The 22,626-nt window shown below is 35.9% G+C and overlaps 1 protein-coding gene across 1 annotated transcript in view; it reads left to right on the forward strand.

The window, feature by feature from the left end:
• LOC139979937 (gamma-aminobutyric acid type B receptor subunit 1-like) overlaps positions 1-22,626 on the forward strand; it is a 104,917-nt gene that overhangs the window by 21,869 nt on the left and 60,422 nt on the right. Inside the window, exons 2-3 of the mRNA XM_071991191.1 lie at positions 17,531-17,668; positions 21,383-21,553. Coding sequence (XP_071847292.1) covers positions 17,531-17,668; positions 21,383-21,553 — 309 coding nt within the window. The remainder of the gene's footprint in view (positions 1-17,530; positions 17,669-21,382; positions 21,554-22,626) is intronic.

Here is a 22,626-nt window from a genome sequence, read left to right on the forward strand (position 1 = left end):
ATGCACGCAATATGCCTATATGCGCAAATAGGATAACCTTTATATATATTCACGAACAGATAATCTTATTTCTCATCTCTGATCAAACAAACACAAAACGTTCATTTTTGTTGAGGGGGGAGGGGGGATAATCTTCAAAAACTGATTTTGAATTCCATCTTATCATACAAAACACAAACAAATGAAAACGATAAAAAAAAAAGAGAAAAAACTCACAAGCGAAAATTTATAATCCAGCTATTCATAATTTTATTCTCATGCGACTGTTAAAAACAAAACTCTTTTGGTTGGTCCCTGGGTGGGGTTAGGGAGGGGAGTGAGAGTGGGTTGGGGGTTTACTTCGTTCATCTTTATAATTATTTTGGAGCATTTTGTCGTACAACTGACGGTAGTATGATGAATACGAGAAGAAATTCGCCACACAACTGTAAGACCCTGACTCTACCCACCACCCCCTCCCCACCACCCTCACCTGAAAATGATAGAACCGATATTGTTCCATTTCAAGAATCCATTGAGCAACATTTCTTTGTCTTTTCTTCTTTGGAGGAGGGGGGTGTGGTTGGAGGTGGGGGAAACACTTTTTAGCCTGGTCGACTTCAAATTATCGTTATACCGGCATTGCCTTTATTCCACTCATCTTCATGCGTGTACATAGCCAAAAAGTCACAACACATTTCACTCCCTTCCTTTCTCCATCCCCCACACAACCCCCACCCCCGACTCCACGCCACCGTCACCGTCCTTATATATATATGGATGCATTATCGCAGTGTAGATCACTTCTCCAGGGCGTTCTTAAGGGGATTGGATCGAAGCAGTCATTATACATGTCATCATTTCTCTACGTAAAACGGCCAAATGACTTCGGTGGGATGATGTTGGGTAATGGAGGTGATAAACGTATTGTCATGTCTATGTGGACATGCATTTGCTCGAAGGCTCGTAGCCACAGTTCGATTTTACCCCTTCCCCGTCCCCGTCCCCGTCCCCGCTCCTTCCCTGTCACCTCACCACCCCCACCCCCACCCCCCAAAAAAGCTTGACTGAATTCCTGTGAGTCGATCTTTCCTCTTACGTATGGAAGAAATTCAAAATCGAAATAAAGATAGATAAAGATATATATATATATATATATATATATATATATATATATATATATATTTATATATATATATATATATACATATATATATAGCCTATATATATATAGGCTATATATATATATATAGGCTATATATATATATAGGCTATATATACTATCTGTACTATACCGCGAATCGAGGGTTTGGTCCTGTACTTTACTGTTATGTCATCAAACATTATCCTCGTAAAGATTTCATCGATTCAAATGCATCGAGGGCACCCATTTCCTTCCCTTAATGTTTATCCAAGGGTATCCGGTTAACCGCTTTAAAAAATAAAGTCAATGGAGCAACATTTGGAAAGAAGGAAGAAAAATCGACAGATGTTGAAATAGTCAACAGAGATTTTTTTTTTTTTGGTGGGTTGTGGGGGGGGGGGCACTTTACGGTGACATTTTAATGTAATACTTCAGCTGCGACAATGCAGAAAATATAGGTCTGGATAAAAAGTTGAGATCGACGCAATTTCAACAAAACAAGTTCCTTTACTGGGATTTGCATTAAGAGATCATCCAGCCATTGAAAATACAAGGCTGCACTGGTTCATTTTTTTTTTCATGTGGAACTTGAATAACATTCTTTCAGTAAGAGTCACGTTCGCTAAAGAAGTATATGAAATCATTACTCTTTCCGCAACACATTTGAAAGTTTCTAAACATGCTATTGTGTCTTTTAATATATATCGCGCTATCGCTGTTGTACAAACCTCTCTCTTACATTATTCGAAAGAGAAAGTCTTTATTTTTTTTTAGAAATGCCGATAAAATTCTATTTTTTCTTTTATTCTTCCTTGATATTTCTTCCTGTTTGAGTCTTCCTCTTCTTCTTTGGTTACGAACATTATCCTTCACATTAATGATCTAATTCTTTGTTGATAGTGGTTCATTATTCATGAACACTAAATGATTATGTTGATGCAGATTAGTATAATTTCCTTGCCAAATATAGCGAAATACTGGACACTTACTGAGAGCATATATTCACTTTATTTGTATTATCAACTGAAAGGTAATGAGCAGGGAGGGTTATATTTTGTCTGGATTAGAACTATAAGCATCGTCATTTGTTTCACCATTTTTGTACGGCTCAGACCTCTTTGGTGGGATGAAGGGGGGGGGGGTGGTGGATTGGGGAGAGGTGAATGCTCAGGACTACGTTGACGTAATGTGTGATTAAAGTAAGGTGTACATGCCGTGTGCTTGAGGTATAAGTTTGATACATCGGTATTACAGTGTATGGTTAATACCCCGCAAGCCCCTGCCAGGAATTCGTTTTTATACTATAGTGAGGAGAGGGGGGGGGGCGAATGCTTGATGTCCGCCATGGGAGGGATCTAAGGGAACGGATGTCCCCACCCCCCTTGAAAAGTTTTGGTATGTGACAGGGGATAACATACAACTATAATTTACTTCAGTTTAACTATACATTTGTGCTGCAAAAGTTTTGAGTGGGCTACAGTCTTGATTAACTTTGGAAAACGAAATTGACCTACGATTTTTTTTGAAGGGGGTGGGGCGATTTTTTTTTGAAGGGGGTAGGGCTGGGGTGGGAGGAGGAGGCGGACGTGTCAGCGTGGCTACATCCCTGTGGATACACTGCGCATGTCCGTTAAATTAAAACGAAAATATCAGCCACTCATCCAATTGACCCAAGAACCTTTTTAGGCAGATGTATTTATAGACCTACTTTGGATACAACTTTTTGGGCGGACCAGTCTTTTCTTTTTTTTTTCTGTATCGATTTACTAGATGACTGATGTCATGCTTTATGTGGTTCCTACAAATAAATGTAATAAATATAATAAATAAATATATAATAAGGTGAAAGACGTAGAGAAAAAGAGTGAATTCTGTGAGACTTGAATATGAACCTTTAAATAATAATTAGGATTATATCTAGGTTGGCTATTAAGATAAGTACAATCTTGATTGTTTCTATGAATTCCAATCAGTTCGTCTTTGCATTTATTTCCCATCCAACCAATTTCTCGAATCAATCCAATTTGAGGTCGCATGAGGTTTTCAATGACTCACAGTTTTCGAACTGCTAAATCTGAAGCAAAGTACTAATATATTTCACGTTAACAAATTTCCCCATTGTTTGTTTTTTGTTTGTTTTTGTCTCCGCAATTTGAGATTTTTTCGGCAATACTTTACTATTTATGTTTGAATTATGTTGACTAAATAAAACCTTCTGGCATGCCTAACCAGTGTCGCCTTTCAGCGTTTGATGTAAATGAAACGCACAGTTGCATGCAGCTACCATGACAACCTAGCCCCAAAACGAATACATTCATTAGTACTTTTCGTTAAACTATATATTTGTTTGGTTATTTATTGATTCCATGTAAATTGCAAATGTTCTATTTGGTTTGATATTGCCTGTACTATTATTGATTGAACAATATGGTAAGCAGAAACCGGGCTAAAGGGGTCTCCTCATCCGATCGGTATGTTTTCGCCCCGAGCCTGCTCCAGTATTGACTCAGACAGAACACAGACACACACACACACACACGCACACATTTACATGTCTACATATGTGCTATAATAACTAATGCTTGGTTACATTAAGATATTCCTGAACATTAGACTACAATGTTATTAATTTATGTAGCAATCTCATGCTGTACGGAAATCACTTTTATGTCACTGATATTGAGCCACAGTTTATTGCTGAGGTGGCTTTGGATGTAGACTTTAATCCCCCACCCCCCACCCCACCACCCACCCCACCACCCACCCCTCCGCTATATGGTAGCAAGAGATTACAAGAGTGGATATGAGGGTGAGCTAGACAAAGCAATTGTGTTCTGCTTTTGGTTGCCGTCCTCTCTCAGTCCCATCTCACTGTCGTGGAAATGTTAGACTGCATTATAGACGATGTCGTATGTTGCAACAGTGTATGAGATCATACCACCCACTCGCTCCCCGTCTCTCTTGCACCTTCACGTATCTTTGAATATACTTCACTGCCGCTTGTTGACATGCAAATGACCAAGTAAGAAAGTATTCCCTTAACCAAATACCTCAAACCGACCCCCCCCCCACAAAAAAAAAATAATAATAAATAAATAATAATAATAATATTTAAAAAAAATAAAGAAAAATAATCATAATAACAATAACTTCTTGGCAAATACAAATCAAGCACACTAACATTACATTTATCACTCATGATTCCCAGGATTAGCCTTTTATTTTGGGCTGCAAACCTTGAACTACAGGTTTTCCAAAACATAATTCGAATATAAGTGACCCCGTCAATACGTTTTATAACTTCTGCCTATATTACTATGCCTATCTATCTATCTATCTATTTATATATTTTGTTTTTTGCCACCCGGTACTAAGGATGCGAACCTTATTTCACCCTGTAGTACCAACCAACCATTGAACTCCCACCCCAATAATGCCAATCGTATATACCAGTGGCGTATAGGAAGGTTGATTTGAGTGGGGGGGGGGGGACTGAAGACTGAAGACTGATGGCCGGCCTAGGGGAGGGGTCTAAGGGGAGGGGGTGTCCCTTTGGATTTTTTTGCATATCCAGGTGGCCTCAGATGCAATTTGGTGCAATATAGCACACTTCAACACCCACTCCATTTTGTAAATAATTTTGCATTTTCGCCTGGCCTTAGATGCAATTTGGTGCTCCAAATGAGATGTTTTTCTCATTTGGAAATGAAAAAGGGGTTTTCTGACTTGCGAAGCGGGGGGGGGGGGGCGGAATGATACTCCCGCCCCCATATTTTTCACGGGGGGGGGGGGCTGGCGCCCCCAGTCCCCCGGTTCCTACGCCCTTGGTATATACAAAATGTTGTGTTTACCATATTTGTTTTCTTTTTTGTTTTCGTGTTCGACCTCTTTGTTCTACCAGCGTACGTAGTTTATGCCGCGGTCAAGTCAATCTCTCACATGTGGGTGTATCGTATAAGCTGTTTAGACTCTCGAAAACCTCGTCTCTGATTTGATAAAGCAGCAGCGAATCTAGGTCAATTAAATAGGACACAGGAATTTGGAACCTAACCCCCGCTAGCCACAGGCTCATGAGCGCTGTCGGCTTCTGTTGTCAATACTCCCAGCCTGCATGGGATAAACATTTAGGATTTTGTTTAACTGTAGAATCAGTGACCAGTTTAGCCTATTACTAGATATCAACATGTTCTTGGTTTTGTGTCATCAGCTAAAACAATAGAAGTTCTCTTAACTTGTTAATTTTACAAAGAAACATGAAACGGCGATGAAGTGACGCACTGACATCACTCATTGACAAAATGGCATACATAAACCCCCCTCCCCCAGACCTCCTGCCCCCATCCCAAATCCCTTCACTTCTAGGCTAAAACAATTGGCTTCTCATTTAACAAAGGTTTTGAGAATGCTTAGCTGAGCTTTCACATTAGCATTACCCCATGTGGTTGCGGAACTGCTACGGATGCATGCACCCTATTGTACTGACTTCCATTATTCAACTAATTACGTTCTCACTTAGTTATGTAATACAAGAAAGAAACAGAATCGTTTAAAAAAAATGCATTTAGGTGTAATTTATATCTCAGAGAGCTGAATTTTAATATTTTTTTATTTTAATGAACTTATTTAAATAAGTTGATAAATCACCTCTTTTGTATTTTACAAATTCTTAGATCATTAACTCTAAGTGTATTAATCACTCCTCGATTAATTTTCTATGACGACGAAAATAATCAAAATGTTCAGACAAAACAACTAGCCGTAATTTTGCGCACGCGTACAATGACCTATAGAATGAAAGTATGCCTTGGCCTGTAAACCGATATACGGAAAGTCTACATACTATTTGAATAACTTACCTCATTATAAAGTAGTATTGGTCTCCCCCTACGGGAAGATGTTACATTTATAAGTAACAATAATAAAGTGATCGTAAAATATATGTGCCAATGAGCATCTAAAATGGATCACGCATAATTAATATTGGCATATCACCGTTGGAACGAACGATAGTTTACATTCCCCCCCGGAAGAAAGAATTCAACTTGTCTGTGTACGATTGTCATCATGTGTGGCTTGCGTACAGGAAGGAAACCTTAATGGCGGTTGATCGACTGAGGGAGGGAGGGAGGGGGGGGGGGTAATTTGCGACCTTCTCAGCTGCGGGACAAGTCGTAGGGGGTGTAACGAGTTTAGGGAGTTTATGTAGCAGATAATGAATGACACTTCTCAAAAATATATATTTAAAATAATTGTAACTTTCTAGACAAAAATGCTAAATGTTCCGAAAATGAAACTATCAGATTTCTATCAGAAATATGTAAATTATCAATCCAATATATCTTTTTACTTTGGGAGAATAATATAATTTGTTATAACATCTGCGAACTTAATCGAACAAAGTGACTGGATAACCTTGTTTCGCACGCTTGTCGGTTAAGGCAGCTACACACCTGCAGGGCAAACACAATGCTTAACATAATCGAAGATTTATGTGATGTGTCAAACATTACGTTAACAATGTATCATAATTTTCGATGTTATATGTTTTATTGCCATCATTCTTTCTATGTATAGTGTTTTGTAATCTTTCGATATAATTTAAACAAATTGCACAAGTTTATTTTATTATTTTTTTGTTATAGCAGTCGAGAGCTTATCATTAACAATAGTGGACATACTCATGTAAATATAAGCCAGTGGTTAACCAAATTTACTCGCTTATATTACTAAGGGAAAGTTTCTGTATATATCTCAGTCCCCAGAAAAGTTGCATCTGAGTAGCATGTATACCATATCGGTGTCAACATCTATATATCCGCCCGATTCGTATATGTGAACAAAGTTCATGGGCCTAGATATAAATATTTATACATGAAATTAGACCTCTGCGTAAAGTGATCCTATTGGTTCCTAATATTATAAATAATAATATAATATATATATATATATATATATATATATTTATATATATATATATAAATATATATATATATATATATATTATATATAAATATATATATATATATATATTATATATATTTATATATGTATATATATATATATATATATAAATATACATATATATATATATATATAAATATAGATATACATACATATATGTGTACAGTAAAGCCTATAATGCCAGAAATCGTTAATAGGAATAACTAGCAAAGATCTCTATTTGCGATGGGTTTTTTTTTTTCTTCTTCAACTTGAACATAATAAATTACAACCCAAATCCTCTCGTGCTGGGAAACCACTCTATGTAAATAACAACCGTTTCGAATTGAACATGGCCTCCGTAATCCCTAGCAAAAGAGTAAACACAATCATTCGCTGTCATTCGACTTTGCCCCCTCTTCACTTGGTTTTTTACAGCTTTTTAATCATTTCCAATTTTCTGCAGCTTTGATATCCTATTTTTTTCCTTTTTTTTTTTTACTCTTCTCTTTTTGTCCCCCCTAATGGAAACAGTTTGCCGTTTCTTTGCCGTTGATTTGTCTCGAGTTCTGGTACTCGAGTTAACTGTTCGACGGTTTGTCATTTGGTATCATTTTTTTTTTTTTTTTTTTTTTAAGAGATGGCGACAGGAATACTGTGATTTTGTGTTCAACGTTCATCCACATCGGTCCGGAACTTCACAGAATGGTGTCCATGCATGTCTGTTTCGCTTTATCAAACACCATTACATTGTGATCAGGCTTCGTACCATGCACAGGGTTCATATAGATTTACAGGATCAGGATACAACTATGTGCAGTGCTATCCCTTCTATTTTTGCGTTTTTTTTTATGTAGTGTATTTAAAGGTATCCCTGACCAGGTCCCAAACCATGCACAGATGCACATGCAGTTACACAGTGTCCACATGCAGTCCTAAAATATCTATTATATGTGCCCAACTGTGGTACGATCGCTTTATACTCAGGACAAGTGTGAATTGAACATATTCCTGACAATATCACATACAATGCACAGGTGTAACTGCAGTTATACAGTGTCCACATACTACGTTGAACTCTTAATCCATCCGTGGCATGAATTTATTTTACCCAGCAGGCTTGTATATTAAGCATATCCCTGACTAATCCTATACCATGCACATGTGTACATGCAGCTACACAGGGTCGGCATACAGCCGCATACTGCATTGAGCTTTCTTGTATATCTGTGGCACAATCTCTTTTAGGAAACCTATATTGTGTTTTATTGAACGTACAGCGCTATGCAGATTACAAACAGGTTTGCAGGAACTCACGTCTATACGAATATATTGAAGGCGTACTCTTAACATGCTCCGTATATCATGCATAACTTTCAGCATATAAAGATCCATATCAATGTATGGAACTTCCATATATTTTTGTGTGTTTGTGCTGATATTGTGAATATTGTCCGTATAGAGTGACGTCGAACATTCTAATTAGTCTCCACAATCAATCAACTGTATATGTTCTACTCTTTAGTGATTTATTAACTAATATTCCATGTTCTTTTCTTCTGTCAAAATTGATGTTTTAATCCTATCTCTAATCCTATATCTGTGTATTGTTCGATTGATATGATTGGTTTATTCAAAATGAGGGTGGGGGGGGGGTGAAAATGAAAGATATGGCGTTGTTCTTTCAATAAATTAAAAATGTCCTGTGATACTGGGTTTTTTTTAATTTTTTTTTTAAGAGATGACTATGATGATTTTGTCCAAGGTACCGACATGTTCTAAAGTTCGCCATAAACGTTTTTTACCATTACATTCAATCAAAGTAAACTAATGATCTGGTATAATTAATCCCTGGTTACGGGCATGATATTTTGTGACATCTTCTAATCTATCAAACTTGCCGAACTTATGCTTCTTATTTTAAGAACAATGCACAATTTCCTCTTTATCTCATAAAGTAGCCGCACTTTTTTTTCTTATGCTATAATGGCGTAACTTACAATCTTTACAAATCGAACTCTGGTTTTGTCAGAGCCATAATTAATGTATGACACGGAGATGAACATGTAGTACACATTTTTTTACATCTGTTCACGTTATTAGCTTGAAAAGTGCATTCATCCGTGCTTTTGGAGGTTGCAAATTATATCTCACATGTTTCTTTTTCAACAATTTTTATTCATTTCAAAAATATTTTTTGACTTAAACCCAAAATATTATGAAAACTCAACGAAAACACATAAAAAGTTTCTACCATGCAAGGAAGAAATATATTGAAAGACTATAGCCTATGTGTATTTTGTTAGTCTAATTCAGTTAAGTGTGGTTAATTACACATGCAGAGTAACGAATTATACATATGGTACATCAGAGAGCAACAGAGGCAATGCAATGTGCAAGTTTACAGCTGGGTAAAGTTTGAAGGGTTCACAAGGTGCAATCAAAGTTGAATTTCTTTTGAACTATTTGTCACAAATTCCTCTTCTTCTCTCTTCTTTCGTGACATTTATGTTGCTGTAATTATTGACTCTATACTATCGTTCCTCGTGTCACCTGGGGGTGGGGGAGGGGGGAGGGGGGGTGGCTAAATAGAAGTAATGTATGCTAATCAGTCACAGAGAAACAGTTGTCAAGACGGGAAAAACTAGTACCAAATGTAGGCTACTGTTGTGAATTTTATTTGTCGAAGAAACAGTTGAGTCTTCTGGCAGAGTTATGCAGTGTAACGTATAGTCTTCCGCAGTGTATCAGTAGAGTCTTCTGCAGTGTAACGTGTATAAGGTCATTGTAGCAAGCCACACCTTCCAATACGCATATAATATGTCAACAGTCTTGTTGACAAGAGTCATGTTGACAGCGGTCATGTTGACAGTTTTGTTGACAAGAGCCATGTTGACAACAGTCATATTGACAACAATCATGTCAACAGTCTCAAATACGCATATAATATGTCAACAGTCTTCTGCAGTGCAACAGTAGTCTTCTGCAGTGTAACGTGTATAAGGTCATTGTAGCATGACCTTATACACGCTTCACTTCAAGCCACAATTCTCAAATACGCATATAATATGTCAACAGTCTTGTTGACATCAGTCATGTTGACAACAGAATCATGTTGAAAACAGTCATGTTGACAGCAGGCATGTTGACAACAGTCATGTTGACAGCAGGCATGTTGACAACAGTCATGTTGAAAACAGTCATGTTGACAAGAGTCGTGTTGACAAGAGTCGTGTTGACAAGAGTCGTGTTGACAAGAGTCGTGTTGACAACAGTCATGTTGACAACAGTCATGTTGACAGTTTTGCTGACAACAGTCATATTGACAACAGTCATGTTGATAACACTCATGTTGACAACACTCATGTTGACAGTCTGAAATACGCATATAGTATGTCAACAGTCTTGTTGACAACAGAATCATGTTGACAACAGAATCATGTTGAAAACAGTCATGTTGACAGCAGGCATGTTGACAACAGTCATGTTGACAACAGTCGTGTTGAAAACAGTCATGTTGACAAGAGTCGTGTTGACAAGAGTCGTGTTGACAAGAGTCGTGTTGACAAGAGTCGTGTTGACAACAGTCATGTTGACAACAGTCATGTTGACAGTTTTGCTGACAACAGTCATATTGACAACAGTCATGTTGATAACACTCATGTTGACAACACTCATGTTGACAGTCTTAAATACGCATATAGTATGTCAACAGTCTTGTTGACAACAGTCATGTTGGCAACAGTCATGTCAACAGTCTCAAATACCCATATAATATGTCAACAGTCTTCTGCAGTGCAACAGTACAGTCTTCTGCAGTGTAACGTGAATAAGGTCATTGTAGCAAGCCACAATTCTCAAATACGCATATAATATGTCAACAGTCTTGTTGACAACAGTCATGTTGACAACAGTCATGTTGACAACAGTCATGTTGACAGCAGTCATGTTGACAGCAGTCATGTTGACAGCAGTCATGTTGACAACAGTCATATCAACAGTTCCAAATACGTATATAATATGTCAAAAGTCTTCTGCAGTGTAACAATAGAGTCTTCTGCAGTGTTACGTGCATCAGGTCATTGTAGCAAGCCACAATTCTCAAATACACATATAATATGTCAAATCACATGATGCTTTCAAGCACCATCTTGTGTTTGGCTAACAATTTTGGACAATTTTTAACCCGACCTATATACTAAGGTGACCAGACATCCCCGATTTTCGGGGACAGTCCCCGATTACAGTGTGCTGTCCCCGATGAACAAGTGTCCCCGAAAATGTCCCCGATTCGTCAAAATGTTCAGGAATTTCGAAAATATCCCACATTATTAGTAAGATAATTGTAAAAAACCAATTTATTCAAGTGTGCAGTCGCAGAACGGAACTAAACAGTATTTCAGGTGGGCCATTGTAAAGTAAAATATGCTAGATCGATCTAGCCTAGCACTCTTTCGTAAAGTAAAAAAATTTCATCTAAGAAAAAGCTACATTTTTGAAATAAAATTGATTTAAAAAGTGCTTCTAAGTATCACCATTTTACATCTAAGCACCTTAGGCACTAGAAAATTTTCCCTTAGACCCCTCCCCCATATCAGTTACGCAATAAATGTCCCTGATTCCAGTCAGGCAAATATGGTCACCTTACTATATACAGATTAGAAACCTAAGCAGAATATGACTGTCGGAATATGCAGTCGAATTACGCCATGGGACACTACATATTTCGTCGCTACAAAGGCATAGGAGGGTATAGTTATATATGTTGAGATTGATGTCATTGGGTGGGGTACAGGGATAACCAAGGGGGGGGGGAACCCTTATGGGGATCGGGAAACACGGCCCCGGAAAATTGCAGCCTTTTTCAGGTATTTTCTTTCGTAGAGAAATTTCAAGCGCAAAATACCCTCTTTCTCTTGTTGTTTGTCTTTTGTTTGCTTGGTTTGACAAATTCTCAATATTTGAGGTTATCAGAAATGACACACGTTTGCACTGTCCATGAGATCTGCAGCCGATAAAAGAATATTTAAAGTACAAGTTAGTAAATGATAGTAAGGCTGAAAATTGGGTACTAGATCTGCTTCGAATGTATACGTCTCTCTCTACTGAGTTTCGGCCATCTTCGTTCAGAAAATAACATTTTCTGGCAAGCCTAATATGTTTTTTTTTATGTTATCGCGATTTTATACAACAAACAAATAAATCCCCGCAAGTATATTCTTGTGGAGACAAAATACCCTATGTCCTGAAAAGTTGAAATGAGAAGAATAACACCATAATTTTTCTTCCTTGGTTGGGGGAAGGGGGAGGGGGGGGTTGATCAAGTTTGTCATCTTCAACCTTGTGTCATGAAGGAATCACTTTGCATAATTTAAGGTTCCAACCTTTTCCCCATCTTTTGCACATTATACCTTGTTGATTTGTTGTGATAGATACCTTGTTCGTAAAATTTATATATCAATATGAAAACTATCTTAGTAATCAAATTTATACCCCTCACCCGGAACTGAACTGAACACATCAGACAACCCTTTACCTTAGAACTCAATATTTTTTTTATAGGTGTCAGTATGTCATAAAATAACATTAGGATAGTATACGTCATCTAATCTTTTTAAGCATGACAGTGTTGTTTGTATTCCCATTCGGGGAGAGAGCACCCCTCATCCCCCCCCCCCCACACACACACACATTTCGTCCTTCACCCTCATTACCACTGGTTATGTCAGTTTGTAAAATCACATTATTCACAGCCCGGACGCATTTCTATAATACCGTAAGGAACTCCCCCACATCAAACAAAATGTTTACTTTGTAGACTTTCTAGGTGATCAATAATTCTATATACAAACCTAGAATTGGGGTTCTTCTATGGTTTTTACCTATATTCTGTGGAGAGGTCATGGACAGTGCTAACGTAGTCCACAACGTCATTCTGCAGAGGTATTCTGCATAGGTATGACACACGTATATCAGCCGCCCCACCTCCACCAACCACCCCCCCCTCCTCCCCCGCTCCCCTCTGTTCAGCCTGATCGGACTCCGCTTCTTAACCTTATTCTGGCACGTATTATTCCGTTCTCCTAAAATAAAAAAATCGTCGTCATTTTCGCAGTTTGAAGTTACATAGGAAGAAAGTGCCTCTTGAAAGGAGTCTATACCTGGAATGGAAACATTTTGAGAAACATCTTGATCTAAAGAGCGATTATTATTTTGAACAAATTTTTAAGGAGTAATATTATGTCTCGAAACCCGATGCGATATCATTCGTCGTCTTGTTTTCAAGGATGGGAGAGGGACGGGGGGGTGGGGTTCGTTGATAAACATTAAAACCCATCTTACGACGATGCATATATAATTGAAACATTAAACTGTAAAGATGAAATAAGATACAGTAATATTTCTTGTCGTGAGTTGACAAGTAATTGCATTTTGGTAGTCAGTTATTTGTAAGTATTTATGATTTGTCACGAAATTCGGCAGTCCGAGTGTGGCAAATGGGCTATAAATACTTCTAAAATGTATCAATATAATGGATGTTGTTTGCGCTCTTAAAACCGATTAGCTACAAATTTTGAAGGGCAGTTTTGAAGTTTATACTGTCGAGTGAAACATAGAGATGGATGGGTTTTTTTTTTAGGGAAACAGAATCAAAGATTCCAGTGATATGAAAAGATGAGAGCACGAATACATAAAAGAAACGTGTTAAGAATTAACATTTAACCAAAACGCATAAGTGCAATGCGGAAATGATTTTTTTTTCTTTTTTTATGATTGAAGCTGAGAATGTGGAATGTTTTAAAATTTGATTAAGGAAAACATTAAACCTACCGTGAAAGGATTTAGGATTTGTCTATATAGGCTGGGATACTTTATTATCACGTTGAGCTTCAAGGGTAGATAAGTATCACGTATTAGGCGATGAAGCGAACCATTCAATCGAAACTTCATAAACATATGTGAACTTAGTTGGATATAGCGTTAGGAAAAAATACGGTTCTTCCCAATGACTAACCTATGGTGTCTACTTATTTGAAACTGTGCGAGGATGGTGGGTAAACGAACTGTTTGTAACGCTACTATACCTAGGTTATTTATTCATTATTATTAGTATTATTATAACTTATCATCTTGACACACTGAGGGGTCCTTTCGTTATTGGAAGCATGTGGCATGGCACAGGGTATGCTGTACTTTCATATATATAATTATATTGATATATATATACATATATATATATATATAAATATATATATATATATATCCATATATCTATATATATGCTATATATAGGCTATGTATATAGGCTATGTATATAGCCTATATATAGCCTATATATATAGCCTATATATATAGCCTATATATATATATATATATATATATATATATATATATATATATATATATATATATATATATATATATATATATATATATATATATATATATATACTAAACATGGCTTATGCAAATGCCATATTTATAGACTACGTCGGTTGTCGACAAAATACCAGATAGGGGAGTAGTAACTAGATAACCCTTATACCGTTCATTTATGGGCAAACGCAACCCGAATGAAATTTCAGATTTTCATTATTACAATTTTTTTTACTGCAAGAGTATTAAATTTTGCTCCTATGAGAGATGTGCAAAAACCAAATTGGAAGGTTATCTCATCCTTAAAATTGATTGTCCTTAACTCTTCGTCAAAGTGCAAAGCAGTGAATTGGTTAACAAATTTGGCGAGAGAGCGTTAAAATATGGCTTTAAACATATTCACTTCCTTTTTCCTCTCGCACGACATTGTGGAACGGCATTTGACATGACATTGCAAAAGCATCCTCATCATTTTGATGTCCTGTACCTCGGTGGATATGAAGGCAAGCTTCTTCATCTTGCTTCGGCGAACCGACAAAAATATCGATCACTTTGAGGTGATTTGCTGCCACAAAGGGACTGAGTGATCGAGTTATCGATTTGTACGGTACTCTTGTCTTTGGTAAGAACTTCCGTATGTTAAGGGTCAGAGACCCCCGTTGGTGTCCGGATTAGCCACAAGTCGCAGCAATGAGTTTTACAAACGACATACACACAAATACCCACTCTTCACTCAGTACCATGTAAATGACACTTGTGATTATTTTTATAGCTAGCATTTTTCAATAAATAAAGATCGTCTCAACGGAAGTGACAGATCATATAGAACTGATAAATTTGGCAGCAAGTTTTTTTTTTTTCGTCATGACGCAGAAACAATTAATTATAAAGCTGGAAGGAGATGAATACATCTTGTTTATTAATAAATAAGAAAAGAGAAAAAATCAAGATGAAAAATCGCTAGGGATTTTCAAGACTAAGAAAAATGAGATTCCCACGTCGTTATTTCATGACAGAATTACATGACAGCCTCGGCAACATTTTGACTATCCTTAATTTACCATGCAGATTTCTTTTCCTTCTTTGTTTTTCTCATATTGTCTTCTTGTACTAAACGGTATCTTCTTAATTTGTTCATATAGGTCGTAGCCCCTCTAAATTATTATCTTCATGTGACGTATAATTTTTTGGATTGAGAGCTTTTACGATTTTGTAAATAAATGATGTCATTTTGATGAATTCAAATAGTTTTAAAGCATGATTTTGACAACCAAGTTAGCTTTATAAGATCTCGATGGCAATGTGCTGGATTTGAATCTTTGCCACAATTTGTGATAAATTATTTTTGCACATCATTATGCTTATTTCCCGATACACGATACCCGATCATCGGGTTCGAATCCCGGTGGAGACTGGAATTTTTTTTAACTGTTCTGGATTTTCCAACTCACTACAAATATATATATATATATATATATATAATTGTAGTGAGTTATATATATATATATATATACGTTTTCATTTATATAAATATATATATATATATATATATAAATATTGCATATATGTATAGCCTATATATATAGCCTATATAAATAGTTTATATATATATATATATAGCCTATATATATATAACCTATATAGATAGCCTATATATATATATATAGCCTATATAAATAGTTTATATATATAGCCTATATATATAACCTATATATATAGCCCATATATATATATTTATTTATTCAAAAACTATGTATAAAACAATTCACTCAATCTACGCCATCCACCCCCCCCCCCCACTTCCCAAGACATGAATATATAGTGTGTACTCATGCTTGTATATGTCAGGTACAATCACACGAGAGTAACATTCAATAATTGAAGCTTTGAAATTTAGTCCAAAAGATGTGATCCCTTTTGGAAAAGATTAACTTCCGTATATCACAAAGAATTCATTCTACTGTGATATTAAAGTTGAAATTTCTCTCAAATTTATGCCTTGAATCGCGGTTGATATCATTTATGCATGATTCATGCATATTTGTATGAGGTAAATATAGCTCCCATGTTGTCTAATCTGTCAGGACAAAAGCTTCTCTTGAAGTTATCCAAACGTGCATCGTTCCTCATATTAAGATTATCTGCACAAGTTTTAAGCACAGAGTTTTTGCATATTCTGACTTTTGTTTTCTCGTAGTACGAGGTAGAACTATCGAATGTTTGGTCTTATAGCTTAAACATGTAACATTTAGCAACAACGAAAAACAGAAAAATAAATTGTTACCGAGAGAGATATGTTTTATAAACTGTGGGACTACAAGTTATTTTATAGTTAATTCATTAAGCCACCATGACTTCTGGTTTTGTAACCTATTCAAAATACCCTGACATATGTTCTTTGCAATGTCATAGTTTTGCCACAAAGCTGAAAAATATAAAATTATCAATACAATGTTGTTCTTCTCTCACTGTGATAAACAAAACATGTAATTAGCATATAAAGCATATAAATACGACATATAAAGCATTGTACCACTACACCGCCTAAACAGCTGACGAACGATGTATAAAAGGCATATATAGTACATTACAAATACGTGCTGCTATATGGGTAACTGTAATCCATCATCTAGCATGAAATCACTGACATTTCACACACACACAACCCCCCCCCCCCCCCAAAAAAAATGATAATGATTATAATAATAATTTAAAATTTAAATTTAAATTTAAAATTTAAATTTAAAATTAAACTTAAAAACTTAACAAAGTAATAAAATGTGTAAAGGTGAGTTGGCCTGACGTTTCGATCGTAGCAGGATCTTCTTCAGAGGCTAAATGACAAGTAACAGTAACAGAAGGGACAAAAACATGCACAGAATACAGACAGGTTAATGAGCACGGTGAACACAAAAAATAATAAAAAAAGCTTTTAACACGTATGCTTATGAAAAACTCTACCATAATTTTCAAACAACTTTGAGGATCAAAGTTCTCTTTGATCGTGAGCTTTCTAGATTAATAGTTAACTTTCTACCATTGTTGATTTACACTTTTGTTGATGGGATTGTTCTCCTATTGTCTCAACAGTGCCATCCTGGGATAGCTGTCGACGCTCTTTACGATCAACTTTACAGACGACCAAATATGATGATGTTCCTCGGATGCTCCTGCTCAGAGGTGTCCAAACGAGCAGCCATGATTCTTCCATACTGGAACACTGTTATGGTAAATATTATTTTTTGTTTTCCACTGAAGTAACTATAAAGAAAACTAAGGATATGCTGGATGCTCAAGCTAATTGTTTAATGAAGAAATTGCTGAAGTTGCTTTCTACATCTTGAAGTTAAAACCACATCTTCAAAGCATTGTGTATCGCAAAGATATGCATTTTTTTACAGTGAATTAATTTATATTTGTAATTGGGATATTTTGTACAATGTAGGCATCTGGCAACATCAGATTGAGTAATGTCTTCATGATAATTGAGCTGACCATGTCGTTGTTTAAGTTAAAATATAATACTTCAATCATTATCTACAGAGGGAAGTAATGTTTCAATTTTATACATCTGATATACCCTATATACACCTGAAATAATCACACCTATCCCCCTCCCTTACTGTAGGCAAAGTAGATATAAGTCTACTGGTAGCGACGCTTACATAATCTACAACGATTACGGTTAAATCCACTGGTACTTCCACTACACTATCATAGTGATACACATCCCTTATACATCTGATACACCCTATATAGCACCTGAAATAATAACACCTATCTCCCTCCCTCACTATAGTCATAGTAGATATAAGTCTACTGGTAGCTAGTCTTATATATCTACAACGATTACGGTTAAATCCACTGGTACTTCCCACTTTACAACGTGTAGGCTTTTTGACGTGATTTATTGAAATCATTCGTAGACTATTTCGTGAGTTTGTCATGACACTGTATACCGTTGTTGTTTCTAATGCTAACCCTGCAACTACCCAATTCACCGTCTTATTTCGTGTATCATCATCATCATCATCATCAGCCCTGTCACGTTTATTTTATTTCCGTTCCGGTGTTCTTGGTTAATGGAGAAGTTTATTTTCTGTAGCGACCCTTTGTTAGTCGTGGCAAATATCAATGTCTGACAGATGGAACATATTTAATTTATGCATGAACGTCTGTAAGAAAAGTAATTTACATTACGTATCTATCTATATCTATATATATATATATATATATATATATATATATATACATACATATATATATACATATATATATATATATATATATATATATATATATATATATATATATAAATATACTATATAACCGAGCTTTCCGTTCCCGTCAATAATTAATGGGGTTGATATTAAATATAACCTACTGGGCTTATTTTCACAGCGTGATTGGGTACAGCTTGTTTCTCTCCAGACGGTTAAGCCACAGCTATAAATTTCAAATCAAGCCTGGGATAGATCTCAAGAGTAGTTTATGACTTACGACAAGAGCGTGATACTATATATATATAACATGCAATATGAGAAGGACCAAACATATACTCGTTGCTGGTAGTGAAAGCAAATACAGTTATTTTATATTCTTAGCTTAAAGAACGATTATAATTAATTTGAAACTTGTATACTAAATTTATAGAAATGACTAAAAATCATATTCGAGAAACTGTTCCATTTTATCCGAACATATTGAAGTGATTTTGGGGTTGCCCGACCCCTTCCCCAAAGCCAATAACCTGCTAATTATGTACCCCTCCCCCCCCCCCCTGCATTGCTTGGGAACCCTCTTGTGGGCTGCCTCTGCTCATGTAAAAAGTACCGTGCATATTACGCAGTATAATATTTTCAGAATTAGTGTTAGATTTATCCTTAAGTGTCTTGTTTTTTTATAGTTACAATATAAAACAGAAGAGGGAAGTTCTCATAGTTAGTAGTTTAAAACTGTAATTGATTCAAAATGACAATAGCGCCAGGACTCAGTTACTGACGTCATCATGCATATATTATCCTCGGGGGAAATTCTCGATGTTTAAGATGATTTCACGACGAAAATCTTGAAATTAAACACAAAATATGGCCATGAGGAACCGATTACGAAAGTGTCCATACCATGCTCATATACTCTAGAACCTATATCTAACGTCCATGCTTTTACCAAATTCTACCTGCCTCGAAGGTTGTCACGAAAAAAACACGTGTAATTTAATCTAACCAATACAGCTTGTAATGTCGGCTATATGCTGTGAACGCCACACAACTACACACCTATTATTGAAACTGTGCATTTAGCGACCTGCCGGTTGGTAATTGGTATATAAGTAACCCCTTTGATTATATATAATCAAGTAACAGATGTTTCACCATACGACCCCAAAATTCATTAACTGAATCCCAAACTACACCTTTGTAGAGAGTGCAGATATACTCGAATAGCGATGGCCTTGTCTTAATACGAAAGGGGGCGAAAACTCGTTTCCAGGTGCAAAGAAAATTATTATGTTTTCATATTTGTGTAGGCCTTATTAATGAAGTTGACTTTTTGAACTCTTCTCAAGATGAAAAAATTTAATTAAAATAGCTTATCACGGTTGATCCGTAAAAAAAATGTAATTTACTGAACAACACGTTTATCATCTAGGAGTCAATGTAAAAGTTGAGGTAACCTCTGATTGGTGAGATCTCCTTGAAGTATACAAAGTGCTAATCACCCTCAATCCTCCGTGTGTCTTTTGGGAGTACCGGTCTAATCTCAGTTCTATCTGTATCCAAGCCCACTCATCGCCTACGCGGCAAATGACAAAATGTCTTTCGTAGATCACAGCTCTGGGATTTTTTTCAATATACTCAGCGATATACTTAATGTAACATGTCATTTCAACGTAGTTTATACCAATTTCCGCTTTCGATTTTTTATCAATTCTTCTTTCCCTCACCTTCCAGCGATCTTTCTTTTTTATGTTATTAATGATCCGTCAAATGGAAGATCATGCACAATGGCATGAGACTTAGCACAGCCCTGAGGGATATTTACCCGAAACTAGAGACGCACATTACGGACTGCTTAAGAAACATCAAGTTTCTCAACTGGAGACATGTTGTGACAAATGAGTGTAGGATTACCTGCACTTTTTGCTAGAAAGAGCATGAGAGAGCTTTTTCTTTTTTCCCCTTTCTTTTCTATTCTTTTCTTTCCTTTCTATTCTTTTCTTTTCTATTCTTTTCTATTCTTTTCTTTTCTTTTCTATTCTTTTCTATTCTTTTCTATTCTTTTCTATTCTTTTCTATTCTATTCTATTCCTTTCTATTCTTTTCTTTTCTATTCTATTCTATTCTTTTCTATTCTATTCTATTCTTTACTATTCTTTTCTATTCTTTTCTTTTCTTTTCTACTCTTTTCTATTCTTTTCTATTCTTATATATTCTTTTCTATTCTTTTCTATTCTATTCTTTTATATCCTTTTCTATTCTTTTCTATTCTATTCTATTCTTTACTATTCTTTTCTTTTCTATTCTTTTCTATTCTATTCCTATTCTATTCCTTTCTATTCTTTTCTATTCTTTTCTCTTTGCGTGAACCCTGCTCTTGTCACTAAATTTGAAAATTACTCCTTAAGGGAGTGGTCGTCCTGAGCATTCAAAAGAATGATTTCTCACTCATTAGAATTAAACGTGCATGACGGGTTGCGAGTTTATTAAAATTTAAGTATAACTATAAAACTCATATTAAACGGTTTCAATCCTTCACTTTATAGGTTATAAATTCCTATATAGGTCATTATGTGAAAATGAGATGAACAACTTTGAAATGTTTTTGTGCGTGGTTAATTTGTTTGCTCGAAACAACTTGTCGACGACAACTCAATGACATCTTTCACACATTTTTATTCGAACACGTTTTCCTATACTTTGGTCATCTCTCATTTTGTAGTTATCTTATGCATCTACCTCCGTTGCACTATCCGAAAGAGATTACTACAAGACCTTCTTCAGGACTGCAGTTCCGGATTCTTCGCACAATGCTGCCAGGGCAGCCTTTATCCGCCATTTTGGATGGAACACCGTTGCTACGCTAATGCAAGACCAAGAATTATTTTCATTGGTAAGTCGAAGAGATTTATTTCGTCTCTTTTCTCTTCTTTGACGAGAATTTTGTTATTGAAAACAGCAGCGTGCAATGTCGTCCTTATGTTTCACTAACGACTTTTGTTAATTTTGGTTTTTACCCGGTGGACGGCTTTACTATAATTTTTAAAGAGCTTATGTTGTTATCCAAATGTAAATATACTTTTAATTAGACTTCCTTCCTCCGCTGATCGTTGACGTATAACTTGAAAATTCTTGTGATTATTGATAATGACCTGTTTTGAACTTTCATGGCTCCCCTGACTGCTGTCACTGAACTTTCGAGATATTTGCTTCAATAATGATGCGAATTTGCCGCGGTCGCGGGACTTTTCTCAAAGGAAATTAAATCTTCCTGGTCATTTAAACTCCGATGCACTACAGGACAATTGTGTGCGAAATGAAGCATTTAACCGGTATTGACTAATACTTAAAAATTTCAGTAGAATTAACACTGGCAATAAGGTGATATATTAATTGTCCATCATCATGCGCAAATCTAAGGATTTGGTAACAAACACGCAAGGTCTTTGCAGAAAAGAAGTTGTCTACGAAATGGATAGTTTGGTTTGAACTTTAATTTTTTTTTTTTTACCATTGTGAGAAATATTCTGGTAAAATCGCAAGATCCTCAGATTTCTCGAGAAGATAATTTTCGCGTACAATGTAGTTCAGACACGCACCCATATATACAATATCTTTCGAATTGTTATGGTCTTAATTATTGTCATATTTGTATGTAGGCCTAATTGTGTATTTTGCTTTATAGTAGTTTTGATTGGTCTCTTTCTCTGTGCTTTTAGAAAGCGGAGCACCCCGTTAAGCACACAAGGGCTTATTGTTCCGCTTCCTTCGTGTTCATGTATTCTTCACCACTACTTCATGGCATTTGTTCTTGGTAAACATATAAATGCATGTTGTTAGAACCAAATAAAGATATGAAAAAGACTTAAAACCAAGTCGCTAATTGAGGAACTGACGGTTCATTTACTAATCTTGATAATTTCTTAAAACTTTGATTCAGTATCTCATTAGTAATTCACATTATAT

Source organism: Apostichopus japonicus, chromosome 14 (assembly GCF_037975245.1).
Source record: "Apostichopus japonicus isolate 1M-3 chromosome 14, ASM3797524v1, whole genome shotgun sequence".
Taxonomy (NCBI): Eukaryota; Metazoa; Echinodermata; class Holothuroidea; order Aspidochirotida; family Stichopodidae; genus Apostichopus; species Apostichopus japonicus.